Here is a 24,256-nt window from a genome sequence, read left to right as displayed (position 1 = left end):
CAGTACTTCTATATACAACATAAAGTCTGGACAATCTTAGCTTTCCTCTCTCTGTGATTCATTCTAAAGTAGGCATGTAAAACGTGGCACAAATGTTTTTACAAATAACTTGTAATATCTTGTATTTTTTAGAAGTTTAAATTATTTTCTGATCTGTAAAGCTTACATTATTTCTAAACCTGTAAAGTTTACTTTATGACTTTAACAGGTCATTTTACAACTTGTAAAGTTTATTTTCTTACATGTGAAGTTTATTTTAAATCAGATTTTAAACTTTACAAATCAAAATGTAAACTTTACTTTATATTCTGATTTGAATAGTTTAATATCTGATTTGTGCTTTTTTTTCTGATTAGTTTCTTCATCATCTGCTTTGCAATGTGTACTCTGTTTTAATACTTAGTACTTATTAGTACTTTAGAGTACTTATACTAAAGTTTATTTGATATTTTGTGAAGTACACAGTATGTTTTGACATAAAGTTCTGATTTTGAAGTTTACATTATGTTTGAATTAGTAAAGTTTCATTTCTCATTTGTAAAGTTACATTATTTTCAAACTTGTAATTGTAAAGTTTACGTTATTATTTGTAAAGTTTACTACATTTTCCAAGTTGTAAAGTTTACTTCATTGTCTGACTTGTAAAGTTTACTTCATGCCGGTTCTTCAGGGTCTAGGCTGTTTGGGTTGGCTGACTCCGCAGCAGGTTGGGGTGGAGATTTCCTGTTAACAGCACCAGAACACAGCACCTGCATTTTGTTCAGCTGTAGTTGGAAATACCACTACTACAAATGTTTACCTTTTTCCTAACTTGTAAAGTTCATTTCATATTATGTGAAGCTTACATTATTTTCAGATTTATAAAGTTTATTTTTTTATTTGTAAAGTTCAATTTATATTTCAACAATAAAGGTCATTTTATACATTGTAAAGTTTATGTTATTGTTTAATTTGTAAAGGTTCTTTTGTCACTTGTAAAGTTTACTTAATCTTCTAATTTGCAAAGCTTATATAAAGATTTGTTATGATTGATAGAGATCAATTCATTTTCTGATTTGTAAAGTTTTTTCCTGATTCGTAAAGTTTATTTACTGATTGCAAAGTTTATATTTTGATTCGTGAAGTTTATTTTCTGATTGTAAAGTTTATTGTCTGATCTGTAACGGCTATTTACTGATTACTAAAGTTGATTTTCTGATTTGCAAAGCTTATTTTCTGATTGTAAAGTTTATTTTCAGATTTGTAAAGTTTATTTTTTACTTGTAAAGTTTACTTTATATTTGAACAATAAAGGTCATTTTATACATTGTAAAGTTCACATTATTGTTTAATTTGTAATGGTTCTTTTGTAAAGTTTTTTTAATCTTCTCATTTGTAAAGTTTATATAATGGTTTGTTATGATTGATAGAGGTCACTTCATTTTCTAATTTGTAAAGTTTATTTTCTGATTGTAAAGTTTATTATCTGATCTGTAACGTCTATTTTCTGATTAGTAAAGTTTTTTTCAGATTCAGACACACTGAAGTAGACTGACTTCATTGCGCTTATGTTCTTACCGACAACTGTGAGCATGCCGGAGGACTTGGAGGTCCTGGCATCACATTCATATTCAGCTTCATCATCAAACGCGGACTTGTTGATGATGAGGATGTGTTGGCGGCCTTGGGCGACAATTTCATATTTCTTCCCCTTTCTGATTTCAGTTCCATCCTTGAACCAGCGGACCTGCGAGGTGAACAGGAAGAGAAGGTCTCAGAAAGGCCGAAGAGGAAGGACAGACTCTTGGAAAGGATGTGGGCTTACTTTGACGTCCTCTCTGGAGACTTCACATTCAAACCTGGCAGTTTCCTTCTCTCTAACCTCGACATCACGGAGTGGCTTAGAAAACTCGACACGTGGAGCTGTCAACAGAAACATGAAGTTCAGGATGCATCTCTGGTTCAGGTACTTATCAGAAGTGCTCTCAGATGCACTCACGTTCAACGTTAAGGAAGCAGGAGGTTTTGAAATCTTTGGCGTCACACGTGTACATCTTTGAGTCGTCCAGGGTGCATTCGTGGATCAGCAGAGTTCTCTTGCGGCCATCCACAATAATTTCGTACTTCTTGTTTTTACGGATCTCCTGTCCGTCCCTTAACCATTGCACCTCGGCGTTCTCCCTGGAAACTTCGCACTCGAGGGTGGCAGTGGATTCCTCCTCCACCGTTTGGTCCTCCAGGGGTTTCGTGAACTCCACCGCTGGTTCTGATCACACAAGGACAGTGGTTCTGTTTAGGGAAACTTATTATGGGTCCATAAAAACAGAAATGATGTTCTAACTCAGCCGGAGTGAAGCCGGTCACGGCAGGGGCGGGGAGAACTGGTTGAAATGGTTGAACTGGTCTCACCTTTGACGATGAGGTTGGCCTCGGTTTGGAAGTTCTTGGCGGTGAGCTTGACTTGGCCAGCTTCGCTCATCTGGACGTTTCTCACCGTGACGCTGTGGACTGTACCGTCAATCTTCAGCACCACCTGCACGTTAACCACAGCCCATCAGCCCAGCTTTCTGACTCCCTCAGCTTCGTCTGGCAGGTTACTGCATGCGTTAAACCTATCTAACCTATCCAGGGCTCAGTTTTAGAGGGCTCAGTTCAGCTTCTTTGTGGTCTGGTCTACAGATTATCTTTCCCTCAGCTATGCCTGGCAGGTTAAACCCTGAACCCCTGGGCTTTTGACATCTTTTCTAATCCGAACGTTCACTACCAAAGACGTCCAAAGACATCTTCTGTGAATGTAGTCTGTAGTTCTGGAGCTCCATGTTCTGAGGATTCTTACAGACGAGCCAAAATGCTGGCAGCATGGGGCTCTCTGCCATAAAAATAGCTGGCAGCCAATGAGTTAATGTCCCTGCTTGGGATCAATAAATTACATGATTCTAATCATCTTCTTTCCATCCATCTTTCTATCCACCATTTTATCCATCAACCTCTTTTCCCTCAGCACAGCCTGAGGGTTTAAGCTGAGGTTTTAAGTGAATCCCTGATTTTTGTCTAACAGGTCAGAGCTATTCCAGCTTATATTTAACTACTTTATGGTTACTGCAAACGGAGATGCTCACACAAAGATTTAAACTGTGCCCTGGGTGCTGCCTGTAAGGTGTCCCAGGCATTGAAAGGATGTTCTGCAAGACGCTGTCCTGTCAGCTGAGATCTGACAGCTGAAACAAACTCAGGCAGCTGTTTCCCTCCCAAATCTAAATCAAAAGCCCCCTGACCCCCCACAGATGAGCTGACAGCACATCTCCTGCATGTTGGAGTAACTCGCCGAAGGGAAGTAAAGCAGATCTTCATCACCAGGTGTTTATAGGAAAACACACCAGGATCAGCTGATCAATGAGCAGAACATGGTTCCTGTGTGGCGACCACAACAAGCGGTGTGACGAGGATTAGTTTAATCAGACGGCAGGAAAAGATGTGAAAGATATTGATGTGTTGTTTAAAGTGCAGCTTTTATTTTCACGCGCTCTCAGGTCGCCTCACATAAAGGAACTATTCAGTGTGTTACGTTTGAACTGCTTTCAGGCCGACGCTGATTTCACCCTGAAAACAAGACGACTGAACATTTCTGACGGTTCCTGTGCTTCTGAAGCTGGAGCTGATGAAGACCTCCTGTTGCCACCTGCCTGCGAGTCTGGCCCCCGCAGCGGTTAAAAATAACCACAGAGAAACGCTGGCGGGGCACAAAGCTTCTAAAGCAGGATCGAATGCTCAACTGGAATCCTCTACCTCCGGCAGCAGGACCTTATATGAAGAAAATACTGAACCAATGGGGGAGTGGAACAAAGGCCTGGACCAGAACCAGTACCCGGCCTGGACTGATGGGAGGATGATGTGTTTCAGGAAGTGGACTCCTGTTGAGTCAGGTGTGTTGGGACTTACTCTGTCGCTTGGTCCCAGCTTCGTACCCCCCAGGAACCACTCAACAGGGATGTCTTCGTATGACAGCTCGCACTCAAAGGTGGCGGTCTCCCCTGCGGTGACGGTGACATTCTTCAGAGGCCTCGTCAGGCTGATCTCTCGGGCTTTGGATTGAGGAGAAGACATTGTTAGTCCCCCCCCCGAAAACAGGTCAACTGATCCAAAAAATCCCCAAAGAGAGTGGTCTGGTCCTCAGTGGTCAGTCCTCATGGTGAGGCTGCTGGAAGCCCTGAGGAAGACTACGGCCCACCGCACTCCTGCTCCGCAGTGGAGCTACGCTCATTAGCATACGTCCTGCGGTCGCTCCGACACGGCCGGCAGGAACCAGTCAGACCCGGGGTCATGCCCCCCCCGGCTGCCAATCACAGAAGACCTGCTCTGGAAAAGGCATGCGGATTCTAAAATAACTGAAGAGTCTGATTGGCCAACAAGCCACGTCTGCCGAAATCAGCAGGCCGGGAATCTGCTCCTGTCAATCAAATGCAGCCAAATTCCCTGGAAAAGGAGAATGTGTCCCGAGTTTCCTAATGCTCCAGCAGAGTTCTGGTAGGAGAGGATTCTGTTGGTTCTGCTGGGAATCAGGCTGTTTTCAGCCCTCAGACTCAGAGTATCTACAGTCTACTGCTTCACATAGCGGGATGTCAGTCTGACAGCTTTACTGAAACTATGAACACCTGATGAACATGCAGGAGGAACAATGTCGGGACAGGAGGTTAGAAACAACGTTAAAATGTTTCACCCTGATTAAACAGTTGCAAATATATAAAGTCAGTTAAGCAGAAACATTATCTGCTTCTTTCATTAAGTTACTACGGAAAGCAGAAAGGACCAAAATTCTCCCTGCAGCACAAATCCCAGTACCCAAACCAGTCCAGTACCCAAACCAGTCCAGTACCCAAACCAGTCCTATCATCCTAACTAGTCCTACCACGTCTTCCATCAACACAGACTAAGATTACTCTCAGTGTTAATGAAAAGCTGTGTAACCACGACCAGGTCTGGTTATCGGATTAAGAAGTTAAACCAGAGATCAGAACGTCGGCGTGTTCAGGGTGAGATTCATTAGAGAAGAGCTGAGAGAAAACCATGACAACTTTCTAAAATCATTACAGTCACATGACCAGCAGGGACGGAGACCCCCCCCTCTTCGCCCCCCCAGAAACATGTACGTTAGCTTCATTAACACTTCGTTACGCCTTCTGGGATCATTCTCATCCATCTGCATGGTGAAGCTCCAGGAATCAACCTGGGATGGCCTTCATCCCTTATCGGGATGTGACAGCAACCAATCAGGATGAAGGGATTATCGGGATGTGACAGCGACCAATCAGGATGAAGGGATTATCGGATGTGACAGCCACCAATCAGGATGAAGGGATTATCGGATGTGACAGCCACCAATCAGGATGAAGGGATTATCGGATGTGACAGCGACCAATCAGGATGAAGGGATTATCGGATGTGACAGCGACCAATCAGGATGAAGGGATTATCGGGATGTGACAGCGACCAATCAGGATGAAGGGATTATCGGGATGTGACAGCGACCAATCAGGATGAAGGGATTATCGGGATGTGACAGCGACCAATCAGGATGAAGGGATTATCGGATGTGACAGCGACCAATCAGGATGAAGGGATTATCGGATGTGACAGCGACCAATCAGGATGAAGGGATTATCGGGATGTGACAGCAACCAATCAGGATGAAGGGATTATCGGGATGTGACAGCAACCAATCAGGATGAAGGGATTATCGGATGTGACAGCGACCAATCAGGATGAAGGGATTATCGGATGTGACAGCGACCAATCAGGATGAAGGGATTATCGGATGTGACAGCGACCAATCAGGATGAAGGGATTATCGGGATGTGACAGCGACCAATCAGGATGAAGGGATTATCGGGATGTGACAGCGACCAATCAGGATGAAGGGATTATCGGATGTGACAGCGACCAATCAGGATGAAGGGATTATCGGATGTGACAGCGACCAATCAGGATGAAGGGATTATCGGGATGTGACAGCAACCAATCAGGATGAAGGGATTATCGGGATGTGACAGCGACCAATCAGGATGAAGGGATTATCGGGATGTGACAGCAACCAATCAGGATGAAGGGATTATCGGGATGTGACAGCAACCAATCAGGATGAAGGGATTATCGGGATGTGAGCAACCAATCAGGATGAAGGGATTATCGGGATGTGACAGCAACCAATCAGGATGAAGGGATTATCGGGATGTGACAGCAACCAATCAGGATGAAGGGATTATCGGGATGTGACAGCAACCAATCAGGATGAAGGGATTATCGGGATGTGAGCAACCAATCAGGATGAAGGGATTATCGGGATGTGAGCAACCAATCAGGATGAAGGGATTATCGGGATGTGACAGCAACCAATCAGGATGAAGGGATTATCGGGATGTGACAGCAACCAATCAGGATGAAGGGATTATCGGGATGTGACAGCAACCAATCAGGATGAAGGGATGCTAGCTTCTGTAATCGATGATGTCACCTTTGACTCTGAGCTGAGCCGTGGATTTGGCGTTCGCCGCCGAGAAGTCGACACTTCCCGCCATGGCCATTCTGCAGTTGAAGAGGATCAACATGTGGCGAGCTCCTTCCTCCTTGATCTCTACATCCTGACAACAAACATCCAGAGTTGAGGCCGCGACCAGAGACAGGAGACGTGGAAGTGAAAAAAACATTTCCAAAGAAACACGGAGCAGAAAACCGGTCAAAGATCCTGAGGGAGACTGGAAGTGTGTCCTCTTACAGCAGACGGGTGGAGCGTCTCTCCCTGCAGCTTCCAAGTGGCGTGCAAGTCGTCCGCAGAAAGCTCCGTCTCAAACGTGGCCGACTCGGTCTCTGTAACCTCCACACTGTACAGCGGCCGGACAAACTTAATGTCGCGCTCTGTGGACGGTCAAACAAACATTAGAGGAACCCACAACATAGCTGACAGGTACGCAAAGAGACAGGTGTGCATGACGACGACAGACGGTGGACACAACGACACGCATGAAGACACAGGATGACACAACGACACGCATGAAGACACGAGATGACACAACGACACGCATGAAGACACGAGATGACACACGGACACGTATGAAGACACGAGATGACACACGGACACGTATGAAGACACGAGATGACACACGGACACGCATGAAGACACGAGATGACACACGGACACGCATGAAGACACGAGATGACACACGGACACGTATGAAGACACGGGATGACACACGGACACGTATGAAGACACGGGATGACACACGGACACGTATGAAGACACGAGATGACACACGGACACGCATGAAGACACGAGATGACACACGGACACGTATGAAGACACGAGATGACACACGGACACGCATGAAGACACGAGATGACACACGGACACGTATGAAGACACGGGATGACACACGGACACGTATGAAGACACGAGATGACACACGGACACGCATGAAGACACGAGATGACACACGGACACGCATGAAGACACGAGATGACACACGGACACGTATGAAGACACGAGATGACACACGGACACGTATGAAGACACGAGATGACACACGGACACGTATGAAGACACGAGATGACACACGGACACGTATGAAGACACGAGATGACACACGGACACGCATGAAGACACGAGATGACACACGGACACGTATGAAGACACAGGATGACACAACGACACGCATGAAGACACGAGATGACACAACGACACGTATGAAGACACGAGATGACACACGGACACGTATGAAGACACGAGATGACACACGGACACGCATGAAGACACGAGATGACACACGGACACGCATGAAGACACGAGATGACACACGGACACGCATGAAGACACGAGATGACACACGGACACGTATGAAGACACGAGATGACACACGGACACGTATGAAGACACGAGATGACACATGGACACGTATGAAGACACGAGATGACACACGGACACGCATGAAGACACGAGATGACACACGGACACGTATGAAGACACGGGATGACACAACGACACGCATGAAGACACGAGATGAGACACGGACACGCATGAAGACACGAGATGACACATGGACACGCATGAAGACACGAGATGACACACGGACACGCATGAAGACACGAGATGAGACATGGACACGCATGAAGACACGAGATGACACATGGACACGTATGAAGACACGGGATGACACAATGACACGCATGAAGACACGAGATGACACACGGACACGCATGAAGACACGAGATGACACACGGACACGCATGAAGACACGAGATGACACACGGACACGCATGAAGACACGAGATGACACACGGACACGCATGAAGACACGAGATGACACACGGACACGCATGAAGACACGAGATGACACATGGACACGCATGAAGACACGAGATGACACATGGACACGCATGAAGACACGAGATGACACATGGACACGCATGAAGACACGAGATGACACACGGACACGCATGAAGACACGAGATGACACATGGACACGCATGAAGACACGAGATGACACACGGACACGTATGAAGACACGAGATGACACATGGACACGCATGAAGACACGAGATGACACACGGACACGTATGAAGACACGAGATGACACACGGACACGCATGAAGACACGAGATGACACACGGACACGCATGAAGACACGAGATGACACACGGACACGTATGAAGACACGAGATGACACATGGACACGCATGAAGACACGAGATGACACACGGACACGTATGAAGACACGAGATGACACATGGACACGTGGAGACAGGAAGATGAGAGTCGGTCTCATTCAGAGCGGATCAACACGGGAAACATTAATGATCCAACAATGATGGATGTTGAACATAAAAATGAAGGGTGGAGGAAGAGGAGGAGTCCAGCCGGTGGGGTTTGTGAGGATGTTGTGGGCGTGGCTTGCAGTCCTGATGAGGGAGGAGCCATGTCTTTGCTGGATTTACCTTCGATGTTCAAGTCTGCGGCGGTTTTGTCGGTTCCGCAGTCGCAGACGTACGTTCCCATATCGCTCTTCGCCACCTTCTTGATGACCAACGTTCGCTTCTTTCCGTCGGACTGGACGAGAACGTTCTTGGACTGAAAGACTTCTTTTCCATCTTTGAACCATTTGACCTCGGCTGCGGCCTTGCTCAGCTCGCAGGACAGAACCACCTGGTCCTTCTCCACAGCAGCATAGTTCTGGAGTTTGACTGTGAAGTACAGGTCACCCTCTGCAAGCACACAGCCATTAGATTCAGCCGGAACCGGACCGAACTGGGATTTACTGACACACAAGACAAGCGAAGAAGACACGGAGGATACTGGGTGGACGTCCTTCTGCAGGACAATACTGACCGAGAACCGTGAGCATGGCCTCTGATGTCTTTCCCATGGCTTCCACTTTGATCATGGAGGTGTCGTCAATCGAGACCTCCTTGAAGGCCAGCGTGTGGACCTTGCCTCCACCCGACATGTGCACCACCTTGCTGGGATGCAGCCGGACGTCGTTTTTGTACCACACCACAGGGATTTTGTCGTGAGAGAGTTCCACGCTGAACTCTGCAGTCTCACGTTCCTTTACGGTCACATATTTAATCGGCTTGATAAATTCAAGGCGAATACCTGATAAGAAATTACATTCATATGGGAGTGAATGGAAAGCAACAGCAGGCGGGAAAACCACAGCTGATGATGTTTCCCTAAAGCCTGCAGACGGTTCGGGAGGTAGAGGCAACATTTCCAACAGAGGAGCAGGTCCAAGCCAGAGTTAGAAGATTTTCCTTTGACTGCGTAACTTAACCCTTAAAACTCCACCTGCGGTCTATCACTAAACCAGCAGGACCAGCAACGAGGGACTGTGACGGTCATGTGACCCTCCAGCTGGTCTACGGAGGTTTTCCAGCGTTTCTATCCGTCCAGGAGGTCTACAATCCAGATGTAGTGTTTATTCAGACTCTAGATGGATTATTTATCACATCTTCATCACTACAGCTGCGTTTCCGAAACATCTAGAGTCGCGCAAAATCTAAATTTCTCAATAAAAAAATTGCTAATGGAAACACCTGCATTTTGAAAAAACTTAAATAACGCTAAAAGGTTTTCTCATGAGGTGTTTTTTAGACGTTTGGATGTAGAAGTCGGACGTTATGTACGTTCTTCTGGTTGTTCTTCATGCTGCTCTGCATGCTGACTGGGACTAAAGGTTCAGCTTTTACAGGATCATTTAGACTAAAAAGACCAAAAATAGCTGAAACTGGCTAGTGGAGTTTTAAGGAATAAAGCTTTAGGGAAACATTTCAACCCTTCATGGAAACATGATCCTCTTTACCTTTGATAATCAACTTCCCAGAAGTCCTCTTGTCTTCAGCCTCAAACATATATTTGGCTTCGTCATCATATCGCGCAGATTTTACGACCAGAATGTGTCGCTTTCCTTCTACTTGGAGCTCAAACTTCTCGTCGTTTGATAACTCCTGAGTTCCCTTCAGCCAACGGAAACTTTTAGGCTCTCTGGAAACTTCCAGCTCAAACTTTGCCTCGTCCTGTTCGTACACGTGTACGTCAGAGAGCGGTGTAATGAACGAGACGGGGATCTCTGTTGGTTCAGACAGACACAGTTAACATCTGGTGCTCGGGAGGTTGTCAGGCAGTCCAGGGGTCCAAAAAGAAATGACAGTGTAATAGCATTTATCTACATAAGTTGTAAATGACTATTACATGTTTGCGGATAAAAACCGAAGCTCCAGCTGTTCGTTTCAATGGAAACGAAAGCATTCGAGCTGAGGAGGTCAGGAGGAGGTGAACGCTCACCCTTCACTTTCAGGTTAGCTGAACACCTGGCGTTAGCGGCCGTGAAGACCATCTCGCCCGTCTGAGGCACTTTGCAGTTGTACAACACCAGTGTGTGTTTGGTGCCATCCTCCACGATCTCAACATCCTGTAGACGGTCGACAAACTTCAGCATTTCACCAAAAACACTCAGAGAACAAAGACACCAGGTCAAAGTCTGGCCCAGTTCACTTTCATCTGCTCAGCGGAGGCCAGATGTTGGCGAGTCTTCGCCTGAGACATCCACACAAAAGTGGACTGAACCAGAACTGAGACATTTGATCGGGACGTACAGCGGACGGACTGAGGACTTCTCCGTTCAGCTTCCACTGGCCGTGGATGTCGTCCTCGCTCAGCTCGACCTCAAACTGAGCTGTCTCTCCATCCAACACCTCGGTGCCGTACATGGGACGGACCACCTTAATGTGTCGGGCTGATGTTCAAGAGAAGAGGTAGAGTTCTTATTGAGCTCATTCAGGGTTTAAAGCATCAAATAAAACCAGCAAACAGACAAACAAACGAAGGCTCGGAGTTATGGAGGATCCACAGACACACAAAAGTCCACAGAAACCTCAGACAGTCAGATAGGAGACCACCTCTGGAAGGACCATCTACCATACAGCGGGTAGGTCACCCATTTGCATCTAGATGGGGCCAGAAGGTCAGTGACGAGGTTTCGCTACAGGAACAACAGAGTTATGGAGGAAGACCGCTACAGATCAGATCTGTAGCGGTCTTCCTGCCATACAGAACTGTGGAGGGGGGTGGGTGGGAAGTGGAGTTAGGAGGCGGTGCAGGAGCTTCCAGCTGGGTGGAGGTGGAACAAACCCAATCTTTACCTTCGATGTGGAGCGCCGCCGTCGTCTTGTCTGTCCCACAGTCACAAACATATTGTCCTCTCTCTTTGTCTCCCACTTTCTTGATGACGAGGGTTCTGCGTTTGCCCTCTGCTTTGACAGACACTGACTTCGACGCCTTGACCTCGGCCTCATTGTGGTACCATATCACATCCACGTCTTTACTGAGCTCACAGTCTAGAACCACGTCGTCTTTTTCCACTGCGGAAAAGTCCTGCAGCTTCACCGTGAAGTATGGATCTCCCTCTGGAACGTGGACATGCTGGTGACTCTCACACACAACATACAACATATAACATACAACAGTACGAATACGCTACTGAGAGAGACACAATCCGGCCACTCAGGACCTGGACAGGAACACACTTAGGAGACAGGAAGAAAGAAGCTTGAAGTGGTCCGTTTACCTATGACTGTCAGGTTGGCCATGGAGGGAACTCCTCTGGCCTCAGCCTTAATCTGACAGGTATCGTCTAGAGTCACCTCCTTTATTTCCAGCAGGTGTTTCTTCCCATCCACATGGATCAGGACGGTTCTGCTGGGGTGGATTTTAATGTCGTTCTTGTACCAGGTGACAGGGATGTTCTCGTGAGACAGCTCCAGCTCGAAGTGAGCCGTTTTACCTTCCTTTACAGTTTGGTCCTTTAGAGGTGAGATAAATCTGAGCCTGATACCTACAGGTGTGTCAAGGAGACACAACCGTCAGTCAACCTGCAGAGAAAACAAAGTTGTCCCGCTGGGTCCCCAACAGCTGCTCCAGCACTTACCCTCCACCGTCAGCCTCGCTGTGGAGGTTTTACCTGCAACCTCCATGGTATAGTCATCCTCATCATCAAACTCACAGCAGTTAATGACCAGCATGTGCTTCTTCCCATCGTCGATAATGTCATACTTCTTGTCTGCTGTGATGATGTCAGCACCTTTGTACCACATGACCTTAGCCACATCCTTGTTGATTGTGCATTCAAACTTGGCCTGTTTCTTTTCCGGCACACAAACGTCCTTCAGCAGGACAACAAAGTCCATTTCCAGCTCTGGTTTAGGAGGGGGGGGACACAGGGACAGCACATAAACAACACAACAGTAAACAACGATAGCCACAAACAGAGACACGGGTTCCCGTGGAACCAAGACAAAGACGCCTTTAGGTGCTCTCTGGAAGGAAAACGTTCAAGGACGCCTGGTGATGAAGGAACTGCTTCTCATGTCTTGATCTATGAGAGTTTCAGCTCCAGGACTCTTCCTTCCTCCGCTCATCTAACGTCAAACCTTCTTCGTTTTTCATTTCCTGTTTTTGCAGAAAGTAAGACGATGGATGACGAAGCGGCTGAACCTGATAAGTTCATCTGCTGGTGTAGGGTAAAGTCACATGAGACAGAACAACAGACACTTTGATGGACAAACAGATAAACAAAGTGAAAACAGCCTCTATCTTTGTTTCTCGTCTTGTTGGGCTTCATGAAGTGGAACCAAGAACCAAAAAGAATCACCGGCCTTTTGAGTAAAGATCTAAGATCCGCCCTGCAGCCTTTATTCAACCATGCACCGACCTTGCAGCGTATTCAAACAGCTGATACCCAGAGATGGACACCGGGATGCTTACCTTTGACAGTCAGCATTGCGGTTGTTACGGCATTCAGAGCCTGGTAGGACACTTCTCCAGCCTGATCCAACCGGCAGCTTTTCAATGTGAGTCTACGAACTGCACCCTCCATCTGGATGTCACATGTCTGAACGTGATGAATATATCATAGAGGTGAGTATTATATAACTACATATAGTACTGTAAGTTTTACAGCCCTCATCCAGTCCTCATGTCTTCATCTCTCACTTGGACCTGAAGTGGTCTTCATCAGTAGTTCTCCAGCTTTCTGAAGGCTTTTCTACTTTTCTCTACAGTTTCAGTCCTGTTCTGGTTTAGGACCAGTAGCTGCTAAGCTAACATGGTAGCTACTGTTATCTTGTTGAGCTTAAAGTTATCTGAACAAACACTGACATCACTGAGAAGTCTAATAAAGGTACCAACTTTATTCTATTTTAACTTAGCAGCTAATGCTAAAGTAGAAGCTTGCTAGCTTGTTTATGCTAATGATACAGCTAAAATACGGTGAAACTGTGTAGGCTAATGTCGTAGCTAACATTTCCATGAATGTATCATCTCATATCAGATTGTTTAACGAAATGTTCTCTTCCTAAACTCATTTAGCCATTGAGAATAGTTTTGTTTTGTTTTTTTTACCAATTAAAAAAAATGTAAAAATTCTTTTACAAAAATGTTCCCAAAATTTTTGTAAAATAAATAAAGAAGCACTTTGTAATTAAGCAGCACTTAATAAATAAAATTAATGAAATTAAGCAGTATGCATTTTACTAGTGCTAACATTATTGTGTTGTGGCTAACATAGCAACTATTCAGGCTAATAGTATGTTTGGACTAGCACTGATATATTAGTCTAAAATCCAAACAGTAGTTTTCTTTTTATGACAAAACAAGAACAGATTGATCTTGTTTAAGCTAACACTGCCGCTCATGTTATCTATATAAAGCTTATTTAGGCAAAGACAGGTTCTGAAATGATCCTGTTAGTGCTAACATAGCAGCTAGCAGGATCACAGTGAGGTAATATGAGCCACATGTGTTTTATCTTTTTAAACCACTTAACTCTGAGTTCTTCATGATAAAAGTTTCCAAACTTGCAGGATTAACCAGAGTTATGTCGACACATAACAGGCAAGAACCAGTTTAAACTGGATCGTTAGGTTCTGTGGTCCCTCTTTCCAAAGAAGAGCTTTGGAAAGTCCTTCAGGAAGTCTGGAGAACTAATCCTGAAGATAACTCAAAGGAATGATGGGAAGTTTCTCTAAGATCCTCAGAACTGGACCGGCTCTGGTTCTAACTTAGATACTATATGTAATAAATTAACTGTTTTCTGTATAACAGAAAGACATGACGCTGGATCAGCACTTTGCTTTGAAAACAGAACTCTCTGTGAAACTTTAAAGGAGGTTCTGGAGCTCATACCGGGGATCTGGTCAGAACCTCTCCTTTGAGTTTCCATTCCCCTGGAACATCATCCTCAGAAATCTCCGTCTCAAACACGGCATCCTCCTTCTCGACCACCTCCATGCTGGTTAGCGGTCTCAGAACGTCAGCTTCCCGCTCTGAAAACATCAGCGCTCAAAATTTGAACCCTGTTAAAACGAACCTGTTTAACCTGAAGGACGGAAGTTAAAATGAGAAAAAGCAAGTAAACGGTTCAACCTCCTAGTGTTAGCTTGGCAGTGTAGGTACGTCCTTCCACCTCCATGGCGTACTCTGCCACGTCATCTGGCTGACAGTTCTTGATGGTCAGAGTCAGCTCTTTTCCATCCTTCTTGATCTCCACCTTGTCAGACGGTGTGATCTCATTCTCCCCCTTCATCCACTTCCAGTTGGGAGTTTCCTTGAAGAGCTCACATTTAAATGTCGCTGTAGCCTTTGGTTTCACATGCTGGTCCTTCAGTGGTTTCACTATCCAGTCTTTGATGATTTCTGTTGGAGTTAAACATCACGTGATGATTGATCTTTAGCTGAGGTGAATGTACAGGAACCGATCAGGAGGTACGGTATGTGTTATGACTTTAAGACGCAAGTCATCACACAGTCTTTTACAGGGTTTTCCCAAAGTGAGGAAATATCCCAGCCCCCTTTGCCTCATGATTCAGGCGTACATACATGTAGGAAAGTCCTTTCAAAGTTTGAACACGTCAGAAAACATACGATATTTTGCATCTAAACTGGTATTTCTATACCTTTCTTCACTTACATTTGGGGAAATTTACAAAATTACCCTCAGAGATGCCACTCTAGGGTGATGATGGCACATTAAAAATTCACCCCTAAAAATTATTCAGAAACTTTATAACTTCATTCCATACGTCCAAACGAAGACTGTCATTGCAATAGGCCTCACAGTTTTCTCTCAGTTTGCCTCAAAATGCAGGTCTTCCTCTTCATTCAGGAGTTGTGGGGCAGCTTCATGATGCCATAAAAACTACACAGAAGTATCATAAAATCATGATGTGTCCTGCAGACCTGCTGGCTGAACAATGTTTTTTAAATAACTTCATGTTTTCTAACAGTAATTGTTTAAGAAGTGCGACAAGCCGGACATCTGAGCCGCTCTGTGCCAAGACACAGTCGTCATGGCAACATGAATGATCAAACTCAGTTCTGTGCGTCTCTAGAGAAGACACTGTCGTCATGGCAACATTAACTATCATGTTTAGTTCTGTGTGTCTCTAGCGGGAAGACACCGTCGTCATGGCAACGTGAACGATCATGCTCAGTTCTCACACAGCTTGATATCAGTACATGAGAAGGTAATGAACCTCGTCCCACATGTTCCTCCTGCTTCTATATAAACTCAGCTGGTCCTGATTCTTAGTGGAATATTCCAACATGGCTGCCTTTGTAGCGCCTGAAACATCTGATGTGTTTTTTGCCGTCAGCCTTCAGATTGAAAGATAGCCCCGCCCCCTCCTACTCCTTCCATCACATACGCATCTCATCAGGTTGCAGCAGCATCACCACTCACCAAACTGTCTTCCAAATCGTTATGAAGTTTAAATCTCACCGATCACTTTCATATTGGTGGTGGTCTTCACGTCCTCCTGGCCGTCCACCTCACAGCTGTAGGTGCCGGCGTCGTCCTCCGTGGAGTTCTGGATGGTGACAGAGTGCTGCATACCGATAACGTTGATCTGAACCTTGCCCTCCTTCTTCTTCAGGACCTGGTCGTCCTTCTTCCAGATCACATCCTTCTCTTTGCTCAGCTCACAGGTCATGTAGATGGGCTGGCCCTTCATGGAGGACGCCTCGGCGTCCAGCTCTTTGATCCATTTCACCGGCAGCTCTGCAGCGCAGGGACAATGAGTCACCGCACACACCCCGAACTTCATCCTGACAGCAGAAACACATCCTACCTTCCACGATGAGCTTGGCGGTGCACGTGATCTCCTTGCCGGCGTTCTTGGCGATGCAGGTGTATTCACCGGTGTCCGACAGCTGGACGTCGATGATGCTCAGCTTGCGGTCTTTGCCATCAGAGGTGAACTTGTGTTTGGGACTCTCACGCAGATTACCGCCATCTTTCATCCAGGAGGTGACGGCGGTAGAGGGCGACACCTCGCACTCGAACACAGCGGACGAGCCGATGGACTCGGCCTCCTTCAGAACGATGTCCTGAAGCTTCTTGATGAACTTCAGAGGGACAGCTTTCAGCTTGAATCCTCCAAACCCTGGTTCTTCTGGTGGAGGTGCGCCCTTACCGGGCCTCAGCCCGCGGCCCCGACCTTCTCCAGGGGACGGAGTCTGTTTGGCTGGAAACAAGCGTGAGACAGTCAGCTGACTCTGACATCAAAGAGAAGGATCAATAAGATCCTCTTTTATCAGAAATGGTTTTAATATTTTAATCCAATAATAATCTAATATGATAAGTAAATACATAATAAATCTTTTAACATTGATTTGTTTACTTACCAGCCTAAAAATATTTACAGTAAAAAAGGTTTTTTATCATTTTAATTATTCATTGGAAAATTAAATAAAAAAGTAAAATATAGAAAAAAACAATTAAACATTTTAAAAAAAATTGAAAAATAATTTTAGATAGCAATTTAAATAAATAAAGAGATTTTTTAAAGGATATTTATTTTTTATACTATAAAAAAAAACAGAAAAATAATGAAAGTATTCAAATGAAGCTGTTTCTCCTGTTTTTTTTATGATTATTTCCTTAAAAATCAAATAAAAAGAGAAACGTACGTTTCAGTCCTCGGCCTCGGCCCGGCCCCGCCTCCTCCGCCGGCTGACCCTCTGTTCAGAAACAGTCAGTCAGTTTCCTGCTTTCCACGTCATCACATGTTCAGAAACATGTCACACACACCACACATCACACACACCACACACACACCACAAGCTCTGACATGATCGCTTCCCATGATGACAACGACATGAAGGATGGAGGAGGACACCGTTTTTACGTCATGAAGACTATGTTGGACACATGAGATGATGTCATTACACACAGAGATGACACACACACACACACACACACACACACACACACATACACACACACACACACACACACACACACACACACACACACACACACACAGACAGACAGACAGACAGACAGACAGACAGACAGACAGACAGACAGACAGACAGACAGATGACACGTGTGAGGAAGCGGTGACCAGACGTGTGGATGACAGGAATGACAGAAGAAGATGATGTGAAGAATATGGCGCTTTACATGGCAGGATGATTGACAGCACACGGGGAGGGGGGGGGTTAGGTCTCCCCCCGACATGTCGGGGCGACCACCATCTCACCTCTCCGGGTCACCCCTGGGACCTCCAGAACTCCTTCCTCTCCTTCTCCTTCCCAGTCCTCGGAGCCGTAACTGTCCCGGGGAACCAGCTCCCATCCCCAGGCCTCCTCCTCCTCCTCCTCCTCCTCCTCCTCCTCCAGCTCCGCTTCAAACTCCTCCTCAAACACCTCCTCCTCTGGCTGAGTGGCAACCTTCCTCATCTGCACAGCTCCAGGAGACACCTCCTTCGCCACAGGGAGCCTCCTAGCCTCCTCCGGTGAGGGTTTTTTCATCTTCTCGAAGCTCCGCCTCCTATCGACTGGCGCCGCCGCTTCTTCTGTCGGCGTCTTCCTAAGCTCCGCCTTCTTGGGCTGCTCCACCGGCTTCAGGCCCGCCTCCTCCTCCTTGGTCTTCGGTGTGACTGCCTTGCTCGGCTGCAGAGCTTTGGGCTCCTCAGGAGCAGGAGTCTTCTGCTCCTCTGGAGCTTCTGGGACTTGGCGTTTCTTGGGCATGGTCTTGGGCGTGGTTTCCGGTATTTCCGGTTTCTCTGTGGGACGCCGCTGCAGGCCATCAGCCGGCTTCCTGTCCTTGTCTTCGGCAGGCTTCTTGTCTGGCTCTGCAGTCTCTTTGGAAGGTTTGGAGATGGGCTTCAGCTTCACGCTCTCCATCTCCTTGTCAGCTGTGGGGATTTTCTTTGCCTTGGGAAGCGCTTTGACCTCCTCGGGCTCCTTCTCTGGAGGCTTCTCTTCATCTAGAGGTTTTGGGACCTTGCCAGGAGGCTCCTTCGGCTCCACAGCAAGCGGCTCCTGAGGTTTCTTTGCAGTTTCTTTGGGTTCCACCTCTCTACGGATTCTGTCTCCCTTCTGGGATGGGACGGTGTCCCTGTCCGGCCCCTCTGTCTCTTCTGGTTCCTCAGATGGCTTACGAGGCTTCTCAAAGGGTTTCAGCTTCACCACTTCTGGTTGCACCTCGTCTACAGGCAGTTTCTTCACCTTCTTCAAGGAGGTGGTGGAGGGAGAAGGTTCCTCTTCCTTTGGAGGTTTTGGAGTTTTCTTCAGCGAAAGCTTTTCTTCTGGTTTTTCAGCTTTAGGAACCAGTTTCTGGCGGGTCCATGCATCTTTAGCTGCCTCCTTCTCTTCCTCCTGTCCTGACTGAACGACGTCTGGTTTTTTCACCACGTCTGGCTTCTCCAGAGGCCTCCTCTCCTCTGCGGACCTCCTGGAGACGACGGACATCTCCACAGCTTCTGTATGCACAGTCTCCTCAGCATGGACCACCACGGTCTTGGTGACCTTCTCGGGCTTCTCCTCCAGTTGGGGTTCTTTAGGTGGAACTGACGGTATCTTCTTCAGAGTGACGGTCTCCTGCTCCTCCTCCACCTCCTTCACCACCCGGCTGGCTTTCTTCAACCTGGGAATCTCAAACCTCCCATCTTCTTCCAAATGAATTTTACCTTTTCTGTGCAGACCCGGTTCTGAAGCAGCAGAGGTGTGACATCGTTTACAGACACATAACAGACATCACGCTGCACACACACACACCTTACAGGTAATAACACACAGATCAGAAGTTAAACCCAATGAGTCATTTTATCTGTAAATCAGAATGAAGGAGAGAGCAGGCAGAAGCGCCAACCATCTAACAGGATGTAAACGTGTCTCTGCTCCAACGTGACAGAAAGCTACGACGTCTGGAGAGAAGCAGAGGGAGTCGTGTGAAGGAGGTGAAAAGGAGGTGATGGTGCTCCTACCTTTTTTGACTCCTCCTGGTGCCTGGACGGGTCCTTTGGTTTGATCTAACAGAAACAGATCAGAGATGTTCAGTCACAAAGGCAGATCTACCAGGATGAGGAGTCCAAACGGACCCAGTGGGTCCAGAACCAGACTAACAGACACAACCTCCAGGTTTACACCTCTACCTGTCTCAGGAGGAAGCTGTTGGATCACACCTGGCTTCAGCTCCTCAGGCTTCGCCGTCACCTTAGCGACTAAGATAGGAAGAGATCAGCTGAGGTTCTGGAGGGTCAGTAAAACAGTGTTGGTCTCAGATCTGGGTCTACCTGGTCCGGTTCCTCCTGCTGGAGACGGTTTCTCCACCAGCCGGAGTTCATCTGGAGCTTCTGCAGCAGTTTTTGCCTCTTCAAGTACAAAGTAAACATGAAGCTTGCTGACTCGACAAAGATTCACTCTAACCAGTGCTGCAACTTGAACATCTACCTTGTGGCTTTGCATCTGGGACCTGCGGAGCATCCTTCTCCTTCACAGGAACTTAGAAATGCAGAAGACATGAGTCAGACAGGAAACAGACGACAGGAGAAAGAGGCTGTCGCCTCGGCGCTCAGATAAACAGACTAACAAACAAACGGGGGGTTAAAGCGCTGTGAGTGAGCGGATGTCTCCGTCAGGTGAAGCAGTGTGCTCACACACATCGTGAGTGACAAGAGATGACATCTCCATAGTGATGATGAGCATGGAGAGCAGCGTGCACGGTGACGGCTCCTCCGTGTACCTCTGGAAGCTTCCTGAAGAACAAGGCTCCAATCCTGGCCTTCTGGAGGACCCGCCAGAACCTCTGAGGGTTCAGTTCTTGGGCCCAAGGTGTTGAAGTTGGTTCTATCTGTTACTGAGGGCTCTGTGACCCTGGACTCCAGCTGAGGTCCTGCTTGAACATCAGATTCATGTCCACCAGCTGTTTCCATTGGCGGGGAAAGTCTCTGTCCTCTGGATGGATGGGAGGACATAAGTGTCGCTGGTGGATCTACCTTCACATCTGTTAGCAACCTGTCTCCAGCTGGACAAACACCATGAGAAGTCTCAGATTCAGACTGAAGTCTCTCTCCCACAGAGTTGGCTTTAACTTGTCTCGTATAAGCTGTCCTTTCCTGGACAGACTCTGGACCTCTCTCTGTCCGTACACCAGCTCTGATACATGCGGTAGAGTCTAGATTCTCTATCGCAGCTGTTTGTTTATCTTTGTTTATCTGAGGTTTAGCTTCATCGATCTGAGGTTTAGCTTCATCGATCTGAGGTTTAGCTACATCTATCTGAGGTTTAGCTACATCTATCTGAGGTTTATCTTTGTTTATCTGAGGTTTAGCTTCATCAATCTGAGGTTTATCTTCATCTATCTGAGGTTTAGCTACATCCTTCTGAGGTTTAGCTACATCCTTCTGAGGTTTAGCTTCATCTATCTGAGGTTTAGCTTCATCTATCTGAGGTTTAGCTTCATCTATCTGAGGTTTAGCTTCATCTATCTGAGGTTTAGCTACATCTATCTGAGGTTTAGCTTCATCTATCTGAGATTTAGCTACATCTATCTGAGATTTAGCTTCATCTATCTGAGGTTTAGCTTCATCTATCTGAGGTTTAGCTACATCTATCTGAGGTTTAGCTACATCTATCTGAGATTTAGCTACATCTATCTGAGGTTTAGCTTCATCCATCTGAGGTTTATCTTTGTTTATCTGAGGTTTAGCTACATCTATCTGAGGTTTAGCTTCATCTATCTGAGGTTTAGCTTCATCTATCTGAGATTTAGCTTCATCCATCTGAGGTTTATCTTTGTTTATCTGAGGTTTAGCTACATCTATCTGAGGTTTAGCTTCATCTATCTGAGGTTTAGCTTCATCTATCTGAGATTTAGCTTCGTCTGTCTGAGATTTAGCTTCGTCTGTCTGAGATTTAGCTTTGTCTATCTGAGGTTTAGCTTCATATATCTGAGCTTTAGCTTCATCTATCTGAGGTTTAGCTTCATTTATCTGAGGACTAGCTTCATCTGTCTGAGCCTTAGCTACACCTATCTGAGGTTTAGCTTCATTTATCTGAGGTTTAGCTACATCTATCTGAGATTTAGCTACATCTATCTGAGGTTTAGCTTCATCTATCTGAGATTTAGCTTCATCCATCTGAGGTTTATCTTTGTTTATCTGAGGTTTAGCTACATATATCTGAGGTTTAGCTTCATCTATCTGAGATTTAGCTTCATCTGTCTGAGATTTAGCTTCGTCTGTCTGAGATTTAGCTTCGTCTGTCTGAGATTTAGCTTCGTCTGTCTGAGATTTAGCTTCGTCTGTCTGAGATTTAGCTTCGTCTGTCTGAGTTTTAGCTTTGTCTATCTGAGGTTTAGCTTCATATATCTGAGCTTTAGCTTCATCTATCTGAGGTTTAGCTTCATTTATCTGAGGACTAGCTTCATCTGTCTGAGCCTTAGCTACACCTATCTGAGGTTTAGCTTCATTTATCTGAGGTTTAGCTTCATCTGTCTGAGCCTTAGCTACACCTATCTGAGATTTAGCTTCATATATCTGAGGTTTAGCTTCATTTATCTGAGGTTTAACTTCATCTGTCTGAGGTTTAGCTTCATCCATCCGAGGTTTAGCTTTGTATATATGAGGTTTAGCTTCATCTAGCTGAGGTTTAGCTTCATCCATCCGAGGTTCAGCTTTCTCTATCTGAGATTTTGTTTTGTCCATCCAAGGTTCAACTTTGTCTATCTGAGGTTTAGCTTCATCTAGCTGAAGTTTATCTTCATCCATCCGAGGTTCAGCTTTGTTTATCTGAGATTTAGCTTCGTCCATCTGAGGTTTAGCATCTCCTGTCCGAGGTTTAGCTTTGTTCAGCCAAGGTTCAGCCTCGTCAATCTGAGATTTAGCTTTTTTCATTGGAAATTTAGCTATCTCCATATGAGGTTTAGTATGTCCTGTCTGAGGTTTAGCTTCATCTATCTGAGGTTTAGCTACATCCTTCTGAGGTTTAGCTACATCCTTCTGAGGTTTAGCTTCATCTATCTGAGGTTTAGCTTCATCTATCTGAGGTTTAGCTTCATCTATCTGAGGTTTAGCTTCATCTATCTGAGGTTTAGCTTCATCTATCTGAGGTTTAGCTACATCTATCTGAGGTTTAGCTACATCTATCTGAGATTTAGCTACATCTATCTGAGGTTTAGCTACATCTATCTGAGGTTTAGCTTCATCTATCTGAGATTTAGCTACATCTATCTGAGATTTAGCTTCATCTATCTGAGGTTTAGCTTCATCTATCTGAGGTTTAGCTACATCTATCTGAGGTTTAGCTACATCTATCTGAGATTTAGCTACATCTATCTGAGGTTTAGCTTCATCCATCTGAGGTTTATCTTTGTTTATCTGAGGTTTAGCTACATCTATCTGAGGTTTAGCTTCATCTATCTGAGGTTTAGCTTCATCTATCTGAGATTTAGCTTCATCCATCTGAGGTTTATCTTTGTTTATCTGAGGTTTAGCTACATCTATCTGAGGTTTAGCTTTGTTTATCTGAGATTTAGCTTCGTCCATCTGAGGTTTAGCATCTCCTGTCCGAGGTTTAGCTTTGTTCAGCCAAGGTTCAGCCTCGTCAATCTGAGATTTAGCTTTTTTCATTGGAAATTTAGCTATCTCCATATGAGGTTTAGTATGTCCTGTCTGAGGTTTAGCTTCATCTATCTGAGGTTTAGCTACATCCTTCTGAGGTTTAGCTACATCCTTCTGAGGTTTAGCTTCATCTATCTGAGGTTTAGCTTCATCTATCTGAGGTTTAGCTTCATCTATCTGAGGTTTAGCTTCATCTATCTGAGGTTTAGCTTCATCTATCTGAGGTTTAGCTACATCTATCTGAGGTTTAGCTACATCTATCTGAGATTTAGCTACATCTATCTGAGGTTTAGCTACATCTATCTGAGGTTTAGCTTCATCTATCTGAGATTTAGCTACATCTATCTGAGATTTAGCTTCATCTATCTGAGGTTTAGCTTCATCTATCTGAGGTTTAGCTACATCTATCTGAGGTTTAGCTACATCTATCTGAGATTTAGCTACATCTATCTGAGGTTTAGCTTCATCCATCTGAGGTTTATCTTTGTTTATCTGAGGTTTAGCTACATCTATCTGAGGTTTAGCTTCATCTATCTGAGGTTTAGCTTCATCTATCTGAGATTTAGCTTCATCCATCTGAGGTTTATCTTTGTTTATCTGAGGTTTAGCTACATCTATCTGAGGTTTAGCTTCATCTATCTGAGGTTTAGCTTCATCTATCTGAGATTTAGCTTCGTCTGTCTGAGATTTAGCTTCGTCTGTCTGAGATTTAGCTTTGTCTATCTGAGGTTTAGCTTCATATATCTGAGCTTTAGCTTCATCTATCTGAGGTTTAGCTTCATTTATCTGAGGACTAGCTTCATCTGTCTGAGCCTTAGCTACACCTATC

At 45.6% G+C, this 24,256-nt stretch overlaps 1 protein-coding gene across 1 annotated transcript in view; it reads right to left on the bottom strand.

The window, feature by feature from the left end:
* LOC306766733 (titin-like) overlaps nucleotides 1–24,256 on the bottom strand; it is a 377,999-nt gene that overhangs the window by 119,267 nt on the left and 234,476 nt on the right. The window contains 17 exon segments of the mRNA XM_079254554.1: nucleotides 1,558–1,726; nucleotides 1,805–1,902; nucleotides 1,979–2,245; nucleotides 2,389–2,512; nucleotides 3,919–4,061; nucleotides 6,488–6,614; nucleotides 6,749–6,888; nucleotides 13,286–13,412; nucleotides 14,705–14,844; nucleotides 14,945–15,214; nucleotides 16,299–16,577; nucleotides 16,648–17,043; nucleotides 17,489–17,539; nucleotides 19,792–19,836; nucleotides 19,960–20,028; nucleotides 20,101–20,178; nucleotides 20,258–20,308. Coding sequence (XP_079110680.1) covers nucleotides 1,558–1,726; nucleotides 1,805–1,902; nucleotides 1,979–2,245; nucleotides 2,389–2,512; nucleotides 3,919–4,061; nucleotides 6,488–6,614; nucleotides 6,749–6,888; nucleotides 13,286–13,412; nucleotides 14,705–14,844; nucleotides 14,945–15,214; nucleotides 16,299–16,577; nucleotides 16,648–17,043; nucleotides 17,489–17,539; nucleotides 19,792–19,836; nucleotides 19,960–20,028; nucleotides 20,101–20,178; nucleotides 20,258–20,308 — 2,574 coding nt within the window.

This window comes from Telmatherina bonti (assembly GCF_933228915.1).
Source record: "Telmatherina bonti genome assembly, chromosome: 15".
Taxonomy (NCBI): domain Eukaryota; kingdom Metazoa; phylum Chordata; class Actinopteri; order Atheriniformes; family Telmatherinidae; genus Telmatherina; species Telmatherina bonti.
This window is presented reverse-complemented; position numbering and strand designations above follow the sequence as displayed.